Here is a 15,918-nt window from a genome sequence, read left to right as displayed (position 1 = left end):
AAGTGTGGCTACAGATGGGTTTGATGGGCATCAGTGGGCATGCCCACCTCAGTCTCAATAGTTTAGACACTAGACCAGGCCAGTGTGAGACTCCAGACAGATGGACCCTTCTCAGCTCCCCTGTGGGACCCCCACAGGACCCTGCTTCTGGCTCCCTCTCCCCTGCTCTGTTCAGGCTGTCTGGTCCCTGGACTCCTTGGGGAGAGAGGAAGACCCACCCTTCTCTGACCCCAGCACTCCCCAGGGAGGCCTCCAGCTGAGCTGCCTGACTTTGCAGTGGCTGCTTTAGCTCCTTTGGGGCCTCTATGGTTTCAGGCCCTGCAGCCCAAGCGCTGACTGTTGTTAAGGTTCTCTGACCTCCACTGAAGCTCAGCATCCTCCCCAGCACTCTAGGCTTGTGCTCAGACCCCTCTAGAAACAGGCCTCTAGCTGAGGTCACACACCTGTTCATTTTAGAACAGCTCAGGGCCAGCTGTTCTAAAGTCCTAGAGGGATGGAAGTGTTGGTCTCCAGACACAAATCAGGGACAGCGAAAGGAGCTCTATTCTGAGCTGCCTCTGGGATTTCTCATGGCACACCTGCACCTTAGGTTTCAAGGAACCACCACATCAAGGACTTGGCACCTGAGACAAATGAAAATAAAAACATAGCATACCAAAACATGAAATGCAGGAAAAGCAGTACAAAGAGAGAAATTTATAGCAGTAAGCATCTACATTAGAAAAAGAAGAAAGGGGATTTTTAAGGCAATAAAATTACTCTGTATGATATTATAGTGACAGATACATGTCATTATACATTTATCCAAATACATGTACCCGTAGAATGTACAACACCAAGAATGGAATGTAATTGTAAGCTATAGACCTTGGGTGATTATGATGTGTCAAGGTGGCTTCATCTATTGTAACAAATGCACCACTCTGGTGGAATATGCTTATAATCGGGAAGGCTACACATGTGTCAGAGCAGGGAATATATGAGAAATCTATATACCTTCTCCTACATTTTGCTGTGAATTTAAAACTGCTCTTTGAAAAACTTAATAAAAAGAAAATAAAAAGAAAAGCAATATCAAATCTCAACCTAACTTTACTCCCCAGGGAACTAGAAAAGGAAAAAAATTTAAATTTAAAGTTAGCAGAAGGAAGAAAGGAATAAATATCAGAACAGAAATAAAAGAAATAGAGAATTAACACAACAGAAAAAATCCAATAAACTAAGAGTAATTCTTAAAATACCAACAAATTTGACAAGTCTTTAGCTAGATTAACTAAGAAAAAAAAAGAAAAGATTCAAATCGCTGAAGTCAGAAATGAAAGAGGAGACATTACAACTGATGCCAGGGAAATACAAAGGATAATAAGACACTAGTGTGAACAATTGTAAGCCAAAAATTTGGATAACCTAGAAAAAATGGGTAACTTCTTAGAAACACAGAACCTACCAACACTGAATCATGAAGAATTAGAATTTCTGAACAGACTTATAATTAGTAAGGAGACTGAATCAGTAATCAAGAAAACACCCAAACAAAGAAAAGCCCAAAACCAGATAGTTTCAATGCACTTTTCTATCAGACAATTAAGGAAAATTAACACCAATCCTTCTCAAACTCTTCCCAAAAGTTGAAGAGAAAGGAACACTTCCAGACTCATTCTAGGAGGTCAGCATTACTCTGATACCAAAGCCAGATGAAGATACTACAAGAAAAGAAAACCATATGCCAATATCCCTGATGAATACTGATGCAAAAAATCCTCAACAAAATACTAGCAAACTGAACTCAATAACACATCTAAAGGATTATATGCCATCACCAAGTGGGATGTATTCCTGGGATGCAAAGATGATTTGACGTACAAAAATCAATATAATACACCACATTAAGAGAATGAAGGAGAAAAAAAAACACATGATCATCTCAATTGATGCAGAAAAAGCATTTGACAAAATCCCATACCCTTTCATGATAAAAACACTCAACAAATGAGGAATAGAAGGAAACTACCTCACCATAATAAAAGTCAATCATAATGAAAAGCTCACAGTAAACATCATACTCAACAGTGAAAAACAGAAGACTTCTCCTCTAAGATCAGGGACAAGGCAAAGATGCCCACTTTTACCATTTCTGTTCAGTGTAATACTGGAGTCCTAGCCAAAGCAATTAGGCAATGAAAATAAATAAAAGGCATCCACATGGGGGAAAGAAGAACTAAAATTATCTCTGTTCACAGATGACATAATCTTACATGTGCAAAACCTAGAGATTTCACAAAGAAATTGTTAGAACTAATAAGCACATTCAGCAAAGTTGCAAGATACAAAATCTACTCTCAAAAATGAGTTGTGTTTCTATATGCTAACAATAAACAATCCAAAAATAAAATTAAGAAAACAATTCCATTTACCATAGCATTAAAAAAATATGTAAAGTAATTAACTTAACCAAGGAGGAAAAAGACTTGTACATTGAAAACTACAAAACATTATTGAAAGAAATTAAAGAAGCACAAATGAAGGGAAAGACATCCTATGTTCATGGATTGGAAGACTTAATATTATTAAAATGTCCACACTATCCAAAGTCATCTATAGATTAAATGCAATCCCTATCAAGATTCCAATGGAATTTTTTTTGGAAGAAGAAAAAAACTATCCTAAAATTCATATGGAACCTCAAATGACCTCAAATAGCCCAAAAAATCTTGAGAAAGAGCAAAGCTGAAGCCCTTACACTTCCTGATTTCAAAACATTTTACAAAGCTACAGTAATCAAAACAGTATGGAACTGGCAAAAAGACAGACATACAGACCAATGCAGAAATACACCTTCACATACATGGTCGAGTGATTTTTCAACAAGGATGCCAAGACCACACAAGGAGGAAAGGAAAGTCTCTTCAATAAATGGTGTTGGGAAAACTGGATATCCACATGCTAAAGAATGAATTTGGACCTTTACCTTACACCATATACAAAAATTAACCCAAAAAATGGATTAAAAACCTAAACATAAGACCTGAAACTATAAAACCCCTCAAAGAAAACAGAGGAAAATCCTCATGACCTTGTAATGAGTGACGATTTCTTGGCTATGTCACCAAACACAGGTAACAAAAGCAAAAATAGGCAAATGGGATTACATTAAGCTTAAAAACTTCTGTGGGAAAAAATCAACAGAGTGAAAAGGTAACGTACAGGATGGGAGAAAATATTTGTAAACCATATATCAGATAAGGGGTTAATATCCAGGATATAAAGAACTACAACTCAATTACAAAAAAAAACCTAAAATGAAACAACAACAACAACAAAAACATTTAAAAATGGGCAAAGGAGCTGAATAAACATTTCTCCAAAGTAGATACACAAATGGTCAAGAAACATGTGAAAAGATGCTCAACATCACTAATCATCAGGGAAATGCAAATTTTTAAAAAATAATGTATAATCTCACACTCATTAGGATGACCACTATAAAACAAACAAACAAGAAAACAGAAAATAACAAGTATTGGTGAGCACGTGGAGAAATTGGAACACTTGTACACTGTTGGTGGGAATGTAAAATAGTGCATCCACTATGGAAAATAGTATGGCGTGTCCTCAGATTTTTAGCAGTAGAACTACTATATACCCAGCAATCCCACGTTTGGATATACATTGAAAATATCTGAAAACAGGATCTTGAAAAGAAACTAGCACTCCATGTTCATTGCAGCATTATTCACAATAGGCAAGATCTAGAAGCAACCTAAATATCCCTTGACAGATAAATGAATAAAGAAAATGTAGTATATACATGCCGAGGAATATTATTCAGCCTTCAAAAGGAGGAAATTCTGTCATGTGCTATGACATGGATGAACCTTAAGGACATTACGCTAACTGAAATAAGCCAGTCACAAAAAGACAAATACTGCAGGATTCCATTTATATGAGGTATCTAAAGGAATCAAACTCATAGAAACAGAAAGTAGAATGGTGTTGCCAGGGGCTGAAGCAGTGGGGAATGGGGAGTTGTTATTGAATGAGTACAGAGGTTCAGTCCTGTAAAATGAAAAATTTCTGGAGATCTGCTGTACAACCACGTGCATGTAGTTAACAGTACTGTAATGTGCATTTAAAATTTGTTAAGAAGGTAAATTGATGTTGTGTGTGTTTTTATCACAAATATATATATGATGTATATTATATATATATATATAAATGATATATATATATATCACAAATATTATGTGATATATAATCACAAAAATATTCTTCTTCATATTTCAGTCAAGGTGGCATTGTGATCCCCAGGACAGGTAAAGGCTATTCCTTCCATATTTATTGTGAAGGAGGGATGGGAAAGACCAGCGTGCTACCTTGACTGCAAGCCCATTCAGAAGTAGGTTACTTTTAGAAGGTTAAGGATCTCAAATGGATTCCAATGAAAACTGTCTATGCCTATAATCTTTTGATAACTCTTAAACATTGGAGTACACTGCCCCAGGTTGAAAACCACCGACCCAGCCCTGCAGCCTGGATTTCCTGCCCTGCTTCTTTGCCTCCCCTTGGTGGCATGTGCTGTCTTTCCATGGCAGGGACTCCCTTGATGCAAGAGCAGGGGAGAAACAGAGAAGCTGGCATTGTCCTCTCCAACAGCTACGAATTCCAACCCTGGCCTCCCACACCTCTTCCTTTGTGCTTTTACTTTCTTATCCCACAAACTTCTATGTATTAGAATAATCTGTTGCTGAGAATTCATTATCTCACACTATTCATGACTCAAGACTGAGGGTCATGGCCCCTCTCTCATGTAATTGCAGTGAGGACCAAATGGGAAAAACTGTGAGCCTGGAAACTGAATATGAGTTGAGTTTGGGCTGTGAGGGCCCAGAGGTGGTGACAGGTGGCCTTTGGCCTTTCATAGAGGAGGGGAGGAGCTGCTGGCTCAGGGCTGACAGCACTTGCTGGAAGCTGAGTTCTGCTTCTTGCTATGCCTTGGAGTTTCTTGGTGAGATTCCCCCTTGCCTCGGGGCCCAGGGCAAATATCACCAAGGCATAAGGAGGTTCCAAGGAGTGGAAAGTTTTTAATGAATATTACAAAGGGACTGGGTGAGGGAGACACAAACTTCAAATCCAGCCTTTATTGCCCATTTCCACAGCTGAGCAGGAGGAAGGGGGCTCAATCTTGCTTTGCTGTTTCCAGACCCAAAGGCAGCTGGAAAGCAGTCCCTGGAAGTTTCCTCCACCCAGCAGAGGGGCTGAGGGAAAGGGGAGAGAGGTCTCTGCTGGTGCTGCCCGGTGCAGGGAGACCTGAAGCAGCAAGCTGCCCTCTAAAGGTCAGGAGACACCCGGTATCAAGTAGGAACATCAGACGTTGGAAAGGTAGATAGACTGAACAGGTGGGGAAACTCTTGGGTCCCCAAACAGCATTGAGATCTCACAGAGGGGCCCCAGGGAGGCACCCCAGACTGAGACAATCACAAAGGGGCGCTGACATCCCCCCCTTCCCTAATCAGCAAGGGTCAGGAGAAGGTCTGAAGGGAGAAGAGAGGACGGGGGCCTGGGCGGGCAGAAGAGGCTGAGGAGGAAGCCTGGGAAGAGCACTGGGGGTAGGGACAGGGGGCGGGTCCTCTAGCTGCTGCTCAGCTGCTCCTGCTGGCGGATGAGGTTGGCGATGGGGCTGGTGATGCCGCCTATCAAGGTCCAGTACTCATCAAAGCTGATGCGCCCGTCGTGATTGGCATCCAGGTTCTGGATGAGCTTGTCAGCAGCCTTTCGGTTCCCCGTGTCCTGGGGAGGAATCAGGGGTCAGCAGGGCTGAGGGTGGCAGCTCCGCAGAGCTCCCCCTGCAGGACCCTAGGCAGAGTCCAGGGTCCAGCTGGGCAGCTGCTGCCCTTGGGGAAAAGGGAACAGAGCCCTCAGCGGCTCCTTCCTGGGCACCTGAGAACAGAGGCCTGGGTGGAGTTGAGACCCTGGTTTGGGGGGATAACTCTGAAAGGACAGAGGCAGTGGTGGGGAAGGACACCCAGAGAGGACAAGGGCTTCCGGAGCTGGGGAAGGAGAGGGCGAGAAGGCCAAGCCCTCAGGTAGGGGGCCCCACCGTCAGCATGTGGTTGAGCTCTTTCTGAAGCATCTTCCGGAAGCTGCTCTTGCTGATCTTGTTCTTAACCAGGCTGTATTTGGACACGTATTTGTAGAAGTTCTCCACCAGGACGACGACCGCCTTCTCCAGCTCCGTGTAGCTGTCCGCCATCTCACTGCCTCACTCCTCCAAGGGGGCCTGGGTGCCACCGCGACAGAGGGGAGATGAGAAGAGGCCCTGCAGGCCACAGCCCCTCTGGTCTCCCTGCCCTTGTCCTCCTGCGTGCCCCACCCCGCCCCCACCGCCCAGCTCCCCAGGCTGGTTGGTCCTTGAGAGAAGGGAGGGGAAGGGAAAAGTGGACCCAGGGTGGGCGCGGGGGTGGGCCTGGAATGAGAGCTATGTGTCTCCTCTCACCCAGGTGCTCCCCAGCTCAACCGCCTCAGCAGGTTTTCCAGGCCCTTCCCCAGCCCCAGGCACTGGGCTTGTCACAGCTCCAGAGAGAATAGAGGCTCCCATGGGAAGGGGAGGAGGGCAAGCACCCATTCCTCCGCCGTCTCCAAACCTGGCCCATCCAGGGTCCCTGCCGCGGGAGACAAACACGGGAGACAAGCACGGCTAGAAACTGCTAGGATGGGCCTCCAGGGCTGGGGAGGGGCAGGAGCCACTGTTTCCCCAACCCAGTGTTGGCTGAGACCCCGGCCCCAGGCAACAAAACAGGAGGCGGGACTAGGCTGTACCCAGTCCCTTCAGCCAGGCTCCAGGACAGTGCATCCAGGGTCTCAGGCCATGAATGCCCTTCTCTGGGAAAGGGCAATCCATCAAGTCTGGCCCCCAGCCACTGCCCGCCAGCCTATCATCCCTCATACCCACCCCAAAATATACAGTAGGATCCAAGGGCCCCCCACCTCGTTACCTAAGGAGGAGCCAGGCCCGGCTCTGCCCCAGCTGGAGACAGCTGGAGATGGAGCCTCCTCCGCAGCCAGCCAGAGGCTATACACGTCACCCCTTCGCCCCAGGACAAAAGGCACTCACATTCCAAGCGGATACAGCCCACTGAATAACAGGATGTGAGGGGAGCAGGCGGATCTACTCTGTGAGTCACCGCCCATGCCCAGAGCCCCCCCAAGTGAACCCTGGCAAATGAGCCTCCCCTCCCACCCTCAAGCCCAGGAATGAGACGCAGCGCCTTGCCCACTGGGTCCTGGCAAGAGAAGGTGGACGGACACAGCCACCATCTGGTCCTGGGCATCCCACGGTTCGATTTGGAAGGGAGGAAGGTGGGCTTCACTGGGCCCCACCACTGCGCCTGCCCTGCCACCTGCTTTCTAATCCCCCCTTGGCCATCCGCCCCTCCTCCGGTGCCCACTGCCCTGCCCTCTCCACCTGGCTGAGGCCTGCCCAAACCACGCCTCCCGGGGAAGCCTGCCCTGACCCTGGCCCTCAGCGCCCTCCTCCCCTACTCCCACAGACTCAGGCAGCGTTGGCGGGGCCCACTCGCTGGTGTGGCTGCAGTCTTTCCCTGGGTCTTGTCTCCCCGGTCATCAGACATTCCCTGAAGCAAGGGGAGCGTTTCTTACATGCAGCCATTGTGTTTTCTGAACCAAACAGTAGGACTCGGAGATTTGGGGAGGGTTTTTTAAAATCCTGGATATACCACCTCCCTGCGTTTAATCTCCGCATCTCCCCTCGGCCACGTTGCCTGGAGCAATGCCCTGCTCTAGGTAGGTGTTCTATAAATATTCCACCTCCTTCGGCCCTGCTACAAGGTATCCAGGGCCCTGCATCATCCTTCTAAGAGTTTTCTTTTATGACGCTTTTTCTGGAGGAAGAGTGAGACCCAGAAGGACAAAATCAGGATGCAGGAAGGAAAGAGAGTTGAGAGGGAAAGGGGTCAGGTTAGAGCAACTCTGATCAGGAATCCTCCCCTTCTCTCTCCTGCCACATCCACCTGATCACTCTGGTCTGTTGCCAGAAGAATGAAGTGTGGAACCAGGACCGTAGGAAACCGTATTTCTTTTTCCAATACTTTTTATCTATTGTGTGTAACTGTGTGGTTCAATGTTTATACCCTTGTAAGACTTCTGCACAAATGGTCTAGCGTTCGCAAATGAAGACAAAAATGTTTCAATCTGTGAGCTGTCTGCCCTGCTGCCCTTGGGTGGGGAGTGGCCTAGGTCTGTGACCAGCGTTCCTGGGGATTCCGAAAGCTACACCCTTTTCAGCAAGGATGGTGTCAAGCCTATTTCCAACCAGCCTTGGGAGTGGGGAGGAAGTTCAAAGAACCCCAGCACCTTACCCAGCCCAGACCTCTTACCCTAAGTGAGGAGTCCGTGGGGAAGTCAGGGAAAGGAAAGAGACGGATTTTAAGCAGTAGTGTGCCTCTGCCCCTCTCCCTACTGGCCACCCACTCCCCTCCCACCATCTTCCCTCTCGGAGTCTTGTTCCTCTGACCAGGGGAGCCTACTCCTGCCCTTTCTTGAGCCCAGGCCTCAGCCTCTACCTGGCAAGACACAGGTGAGCTTGCAGGAGCCATCTCAGCACCTGCTGTCAGGTACGCAGTCACCCCAGAGAGCTGGGCTTCGGCTCCCAGGCCTCCCAATCATCCCCACACCACCTTCTTCTAGTCAAATAGACAACTCTGGAGATAACAATCTGGACAAATGCTTTTCTGAAGCTTTTTCTGAAGGAAGGGTATTGGGGGGGGAGTCAGGTGTCATTACCCTCTTTCCCCTTCCCTCCCCTGGGGGCTCTGCCACCACACCCATGCCAAGGTCACCTGCTCCTCCAGCCTGCCCAGTCTTCCCACCAACCGGGCCGGAGGGTCCCCAGGCATGGGGTTGTGGGAAGGGGAGGTAGCTGGCTGTCCCATTGGTCCCTCCCTGGGAAGGGCAGGGCAGGAGGTAACGCCTGCATTCACTTCGCCACAGGTAGATCCTGGGCTGAGAGTTAGCGGGGAGATGGATGGTACATTGTAGACTTCCCAAAATGGCAATGGAGGGACTTGCCCTGCAGAGGACAGTGGGGCCCCCAACCCTCCCCAAGTGCTCTCACTGTCTTCTCCATGGCTGATTCATCATTGAGCAACCAAGAGGACCCACCCCCACCCCGCCCACCTCAGCCCAGCTTGCTGACTTCTCCAAAAGCCCAAATTGCCCTGACACCATGCCCCTGGGTCTCAGCCACTCCAGCCCCGCCCTCCCACCCCCAGGTTCTGGGCCCCACCCCTCCTAGCTTCGCCCATTCACCCTGCCTCTTCAACTCCCCAGTCCCCTTCAACGTGGAGCCCTGAACATCCACCACACTCTCTAAAATTCACCTTCTCTTCCCATCTCCACACACACTCCTTGAGTGTTAAATTGTTCCCAAGTGTTGGGAATGTCCCTGCATTCCTATCACTCCTAGTCACCTCCCCTCAGGAGCCTAGACCACTCTGAAGCCTAATTGTGCTGTTCTCTGTGTCCCTTCCATCTACCTCGAATTTGTTCACTCATTTATCCACCATTCACTTGTTTATTCACTCATTCATGGACTCAATTATTCATTCTCATTCATTCACTCATTCATTTCCTTCTTAATTCACTCACTTGCCCCAACTGCCTGTAGCACACAGGGAAGGTGCCATCTCCACTGGGCTGGTGAAGCTTTACTCTGTTTGCAAGGCTGTTTCAAATTAATCTCTCCAGCCTCTGCAGCTCCATTCTCTGTTCCCTCTTCTCATGCTCTTTCCCCAGTTCCAGGGCTAGCATCTCACCCACGTGTCCCAGTCTTGCCCTCCCCACCCTCACAGGACTCACTGCATCTAACTCACGTTTACACTTACGTACACAATGAGCAAGGAATCCTGCCATTTCTGATTCCTTCTGCTTGGGTGAACCATCTACCCTCCAAACACTCTTGTTTTCGGAGGATCTCACTGGAAGAAGAAGCCTGTTCCTCCGAAGTTAGGTGCACACACACACTCTGCTGCCCCTGGCCCCACCAAAGCCCAGAGAGCTCTTTCCTAGCAGATGGGGAAAGGGAGCCCCACTCCCAGCACCCTAGTGTGCCCTCTCCCAGCACCGCTGCCCTCACCCCCACCCACCTGGACAGGGCCAGGCAGGGGAGAGCTCTAGGGTGCAGGTGGCTCCCCCAAGCAAAGCAAGTCAAGCCAGGACCTGCCTGGGTCCCGAGGTGGAGGAGATGCTGCCCGCTTTCCAGACCCTTCTCCTGGAGCTCAGGCTCCAGGGGGCCTCACCCAGGTTCTTCCTGGGTCCCATCGTCCCTCCCACACACAGAACAGCTCCCAGAGCACAGTGGGGCCAGCCTTGGGGACCTGCCCGAGTCATGAGGTGCCTGCCTCCTGTCCTCGGGCTCTCAGGCTCCCTGGGACCCTCCCTGGCTCCTCCGGGACCCCATCACCTCTCCCAGGATACAGCCCCCAGAGCCCAGTGAGACCTGCGTCCAAGGTCTGACCGCTCCCCGACCCCCTCCAACATACATCTTTTTCTGTTGGGGAAAATCTGCCCTTTTTCTGTTGGGGAAACTTTTCTTGTTGGGGAAAAGCAGCTGTGGGCAAAAGCTACCAAACACTCTGAACACTCTGCCTGGTGGCCCAGCCCCTGGAGAGGAGCCCAGTCAGCTGCTGGGCCAGGGAGGGGATCTTGCCACCGCCTCCACTCCACCGAAGGCCTCTCCCGCTGACCCCCTCACCAGAATTCTCCATTCCCCAACTGGCCTTTTGGGAAAGTTAACAATTAACGAAACCTTCCTGCCCAGTCTCTAGCAGGCCCCCCTGCTCAGGCCCCCTTCACTGCCCCTTCTCCAGGCCTCCCAGGCCAGCAGGGCCCCTCTGGCAGGCCCATGTCTCCCAGGACGGACCTGGGGTGCTCACCTGCCTTCTGGATCCACCTCCTCTCCCGCAGGGCTCTGGGGCCTGGGCTCTGGAGCTGAAGCAGCTCCACACTCAGCCCCGCCAGGGCTCCTCCCCACTGCACTCCCAGAATCTGTCCCACTCCCTCCCGGCCCTGCCTGGCTGAGCTGGCTCGGTGGGAAGGTAGTGACTGAGCTCCCTCTCGTCTTGGCCCCGGGGCTGGGCCCTTGTTAAAGGGATACACACCTTTTTTTAACACTCCTTGGCTCCCACCCCAGAGGGAGTGGTGGAAGCTGGCACTCCCCTAACCCCACCCTCCCAGCCCCACCAGGCCCGAGCAGAATTTACAGCTTCGAGAAAGAAAGGGAAGGACTGTCACCTGCCCTTCTCACCTGGGTCACTGGGAGCCCAGTTTCAGGGGCCCCTAACAGACAAGTTCAGTTAGCTTTCCATGCCTGGCTGGCTGGCCGCAGAAACTTCCTTGCTGTTGGGATTTCAGGTGTAATGCCTGATTTCTATGGGCTCAAGTCAGAAAGGACCAGAGTGTCTTTGTCTTCCACTTCCAGTTGACCCATTCCTAGGACCTCTCCTATGCAGCAGCGGATTCCTCTGGAAACACCCCTCCACCCTTTCTCCAAGATACCCAAGGGAACTGGCCAGTTTGACATCCCAGAGGCAACAGCTGAAACCAGAGGAGACCCATCCTTTACATGATGTGTCACTGTATTATCCTCCTAACAATGCTGCGAGGGAAGGACTATGAATATCCCCACTTTCCAGGTGAGTAATCTGACACTCTGAGAGCATGTCCAAAGTTCCAAAGATAGTGAGTGCAGAGATTCAAACCAGTCAGTCTGTTTCTCAGTCTTACAGTTCCCAAGCTACTAGTCAGCCAGGCTCCAGCACAACTGAGTTCACATCCCTTTTTTTTTTTTTTAATGGAGGTAATGGGGATTGAACCCACAACCTAGTGCATGTTAAGCACATGCTCTACCACTGAGCTATACCCTCTGGGCACAGGTTCACATCCTTTTCCATGCTCTCCTCTCCTGTCAGAGGGCCAGGTCACTGGCAAAGAGAAGCCTGTCCCTCAGAGAGGACAGGTCTCCCACCTTTTAGGCCTGATGCCATCCTCAACCCAAATCCATGGGGGAAAGTGAATCCCCCCTTCACTTCCACTGCCAACCATGGCAGCCCTGCACAGCCCACACCACCCAGTGACTGCCATTCACCCCAACATCTCTTCACCCATGGACCCTGGGAGGGTGTCCAATCAAGACAACATCTTTCACTTTTTCCATTTTTTTATTAATCAAATGATACAAAACAATCATCATTTTTTAAATGCCCAAGCACCCAGCTGGTTCTCTCGCTCCCAAAGTCACCCTCCTCAGCCTCTCCCCCACCCTGCTCTCTCTCTTTTCCCCTCCCCAGCCCAGGGACAAGTCCTGGGAGCAGGCTGGGGCAGAAGAAGAGGCAGGGAGGGGTAGCACTGGACAGACAGCTACAGTTTGGGTTGGGGAAGAGATTAGGAGGGGTAGGTTCTTAGAGACCCTTTTTCGTAACAAATATCCAGCCTTATTCCCACCCCCTTCAGATTACTTCACGTAGCCCAGCTCCTCACTGCCCTTCCCCCATCACCAAATGATCAGGCCCTTACACCATCCTCAACCCTCCAGCATCCCTCCACATCCATCCCTGGCCCCAACTCGCCCCCCGAGCCTTCCTCTGACAGGGCACTACTGGACCCATTAGCTCCTGGGAGCTCCCAGGGATGAAATGCATAGAGGCCCCTGGCAGGGCCATTATGGACCTGAACCTTGCAGAGGTGAGGCAGGTGGGGCTGGGGAATAGTGTAGGGGGGTGGGGAGGAGTTTTATTTCCAAGCCCATAGGCTCTAAAGTCCCCTTTCCCCAGTATCCCCCTCCAATTCCAGGGGAAGCTTTTCAACTCCCCCGGACAGGGTTCTCCAGCTTCACACTCTTGGCTGCTTCTCCAATCAGCTCCCAGAAACTCCCGAACTCCAGTTTAGAGTCATTACAGCTGCCCAAGTTGGCGATTTTCTCTTCCAGCCCACAGTTGCTCTGAGAGAAGGAAAGACACCACAGCTCAGGCAGGAGGACCTTCCAGCCTTCCCACCCAAGCCTGCCCAGGAGCAGGGAGCAGGACCTGAGCCTACCTGGCACTGACAAGGGGTAGGGCTGGGGGTTGCCAGTGCCAGGGGCCCAGGCAGCGTGGGCGGGGTCTTGGAGCACTTGCTTGGGAAGTCAGGGTACTGCCTGGGGTGGGGCCCACTCCTTCAGTACCGGCATGAGGTGGGGCAGCTGCTGGGTGACCAGGTCCCGTAGCTCGGAGGGGGTCAGCGTCTCCTTCCCACCCTCCACCGAATACTGATGGAAGTTCTTGATGAGGGTCTCAATGGCCCTCTCCACGTCACTGAATTCCTGGGCATCCTGAGGGCAAGGGACATCGCCCATGTCAGGGAGGCTCCACCCACCCTATGACACCCTGTTTCCTCAGGAGACCGGCAGAGCCAACAGGGCCGAAGACAGCTGGCAGGCACGTGGGCCCCCGCCCACTCCAGAACCCAGCATCCAGCCCCCTTGCCCCCGCTGTCCTCTGCCCTGAGCCAGGTTGGGCAAGGCTTCCTCCCCACCACCCGCCAGCACGCAGGCAGGGCAGGTCCCAGCACGTGGCCCAGGCATCCTCCTCCAGGGAGGGCCCATCTACATCAGCCTGTGTGGGCACCAGAGAGGGGCTTCGGGTCTCACCGGCAGGGTCAGGAGTGCAGGGCAAGGCCTGGGTTAGGGGGCAGAAGTCAAGGGGGGACACAGACCCTCAGGGTGAAGGAGAGGAGGGTGGGAACAGAGAGGCCAGGAATGAATGGACCCACCTCCGCATTGGCTGACCGACACTGTCCCATGGTACTTGGTGCACTTGGTCCTGTGGTGAGGGTTTTGTCGTCCTACGGCCTGTCCCAGAGAAGCTGATGGCTCATGATCTGCTCAGAGGAGAGGGGAGGCTGGCGTGAGGGGAGAACTCAGCATTTCTTTCTCAACTATCCCCTTTGGCTGCACCCCAGATATTTTGTGCTTCACCCAGGGGCTCAGAGCCAACTCCACACAAGCCCTGTCCCTGTCCAGGCTCCAGGAGCTAAGGTCACAGCCCTCAGGCCAACCTGTTTAGAGGGAATTCCTTGGGCCTCACTTAGCTTCATTCCTCCCATCTCTTCCAACCCACACCCCAACCCTCAGTCCTGTCCAAACACACACACACCCCAACCTCCAGGACCTGGTCCCCCAGCCCCTCCCCTGGCAGACTAAGGTGGGACAGGCTCCGCGTGCCCTCTGCACTGGGAGCAGCCCGTTTGGGTGACAAGCCCTGGCTCTCCTTACCTGCTGGCAGCTGCTGACACTGGACTGGAGGAACCAGCTCGCTTGAGCTCAGCTCTTATACCTGGGGGAAGGGAGGGGAGGCAGGGGGCTGGGCCTCACCCCATGAGCCACCCCTGCTATTGCAGCTGCCTAGGCCGGTGAGCCAGCTCTGTGGGCCCCACCCTCCACTGGTCACAGCTCCGAGAGCCCTCCCCTACCCCTGCCCTATGGAGGAACCCTTGGAGGGCTGGGCCTGGGATCCCCCTGGCCCCAGACCAGCGAGAAGAGTGGAGGGAAGATGGGGAGAGGAAGCTACGGGGGGAGGAACAGAGGGAGGACTTGAACACTGTGACATACAGCCTGGGAGGAAAGGCCTGGAGGAATCATAGGGTAGGGAGGTAGGGGGCTCTGAGGGGCTCTGAGTCAGTAATGAGGAAAGAAGGAGAAGCAGAGGCTGGTCAAGGCAGGTTTTGTGGTCTAGGGGGAGGTGAGGGACATGTGGGCTGAAAGAAGTCCCCAGTGCCCTCTAAGGTACTTTAATGTGTCACACACACACACACTCATACACGCATTCCTCCTCCCCACTCCCTCAGGGCCAATTTGGATAGTGACACTCAAGGCTGCCCAGATCCCACATCCCAGCCTTCCCTAGTCCTGAGGGCAGAGAGATGAATGAGGACTCAGGTCAGGGGGAAGGAGCCAGAGGAGGGCAGCCTGGTAGAGGGGGACAGATTGAGTGATGTCCTGACTTCACTCGGCCCCTCAGCCAGCATGCACACTTGCAAGCCCCAAGCGGGTTGTGTGGCAGCTGACAACCTCTCCAGACTGGTTGGGCTGCCTGCCCCTCCCTCCTTCCCTCAGAATCCCATGCCTTCCCCAACCCAGGGCCTGAACAGCAACCCCCTCACACACACACACACACACACACACACACACACAAAATCCAGTACCCGGAATGACACCCCAGGGAGCCGGTCCAGACTCAGCCTAACCTGGTGGCCCACCCCACCTGAGGAGGAGGAAAGGAGAAGGGCAGGGGAGTCTGTGTGGGTCAGGGCAAGGATGGGGCGGTGCCCAGAGCCAAAGTTTCTGGGCTCCTCTCCTAAACTCTGAGATCAGAGCATACCTCCCAGGGCCCCTCCCCGGGTCTCCTACTGGGGCTCCTCTGTACTTCTGGCCGCCATCCAGGTGTCTGTAAGTGTCTAATGAAGGGGCCCTTCCCAAAGTATCTTAATCTGAGTTCTTCTGAGGGTGTCTCAATCTGAGGGTTTCTCCGAAAGTGCCTGAGCCTGAAGTCCCTCAAGGTGTCAGTCTGGGGGTCCTTTCTAGGGTCTCTCATGTGGGGGAGCCTCTTTGGAATGTGTCAGCCAAATGGGCCCTCAGAGTCCCAGCCTGGAGGGCCCTCTGAGGTCTCTCAGTCTGGGGGCACTAAGATGGAAGTTCTCAATCTGCCCTTTAATGGTGTGTGATGAGGAGCTTTTCCCAGCCTAAATGTTCCTCTGGATTAACAGCTGCCTCAGATGGACACCTGACAGGCAGTGACAGTCCCTGGAAGGCAGCGCCCGCTGGGCCGCCCCGCCCCTGCTCCCTCTGGCGGCAGGCAATGCAAACCACAT

The 15,918-nt window shown here is 51.8% G+C and overlaps 2 protein-coding genes across 4 annotated transcripts; both read right to left on the bottom strand.

Moving 5' to 3' along the window:
• Positions 1-5,057: 5,057 nt before the first annotated feature.
• On the bottom strand, positions 5,058-11,138 carry S100A16 (S100 calcium binding protein A16). 3 transcript variants are annotated; one of them, XM_031689003.2, is made up of 3 exons: positions 10,937-11,138; positions 6,098-6,277; positions 5,058-5,787 (listed from the first exon to the last, which is right to left on the bottom strand). In XM_031689003.2, the coding sequence occupies exons 2-3, from the start codon at positions 6,248-6,250 to the stop codon at positions 5,629-5,631; spliced, it is 312 nt and encodes a 103-aa protein (XP_031544863.1). In that variant the 5' UTR covers positions 6,251-6,277; positions 10,937-11,138; the 3' UTR covers positions 5,058-5,628. The 3 variants fall into 3 exon arrangements, with proteins under 3 accessions (XP_031544863.1, XP_015103785.1, XP_006214789.1); XM_015248299.3 differs by having other exon boundaries at positions 10,950-11,135; XM_006214727.4 differs by lacking the exon at positions 10,937-11,138 and adding an exon at positions 6,993-7,141.
• A 1,076-nt stretch (positions 11,139-12,214) lies between these two features.
• On the bottom strand, positions 12,215-14,371 carry S100A14 (S100 calcium binding protein A14). The gene is made up of 4 exons (XM_006214726.4): positions 14,324-14,371; positions 13,822-13,929; positions 13,235-13,381; positions 12,215-13,012 (listed from the first exon to the last, which is right to left on the bottom strand). The coding sequence occupies exons 2-4, from the start codon at positions 13,849-13,851 to the stop codon at positions 12,875-12,877; spliced, it is 315 nt and encodes a 104-aa protein (XP_006214788.1). The 5' UTR covers positions 13,852-13,929; positions 14,324-14,371; the 3' UTR covers positions 12,215-12,874.
• Between the last annotated feature and the right edge of the window lie 1,547 nt (positions 14,372-15,918).

This window comes from Vicugna pacos, chromosome 21 (genome assembly GCF_048564905.1).
Source record: "Vicugna pacos chromosome 21, VicPac4, whole genome shotgun sequence".
Classification (NCBI taxonomy): domain Eukaryota; kingdom Metazoa; phylum Chordata; class Mammalia; order Artiodactyla; family Camelidae; genus Vicugna; species Vicugna pacos.
The sequence above is the reverse complement of the archived record's forward strand: the minus strand, read 5'-3'. Positions and strand labels throughout refer to the sequence as shown.

Coding starts and splice junctions, on each gene's coding strand:
- S100A16 (XM_031689003.2), bottom strand. CDS start 6,250: ATGGCGGACAGCTACACGGAGCTGGAGAAGGCGGTCGTCGTCCTGGTG. Junction 5,788..6,097: donor AGCTCAACCACATGCTGACG/GTGGGGCCCCCT, acceptor ATTCCTCCCCAG/GACACGGGGAACCGAAAGGC.
- S100A14 (XM_006214726.4), bottom strand. CDS start 13,851: ATGGGACAGTGTCGGTCAGCCAATGCGGAG. Junction 13,382..13,821: donor GTCGGTCAGCCAATGCGGAG/GTGGGTCCATTC, acceptor CCTTGCCCTCAG/GATGCCCAGGAATTCAGTGA. Junction 13,013..13,234: donor AGCTGCCCCACCTCATGCCG/GTACTGAAGGAG, acceptor TCCTTCTCTCAG/AGCAACTGTGGGCTGGAAGA.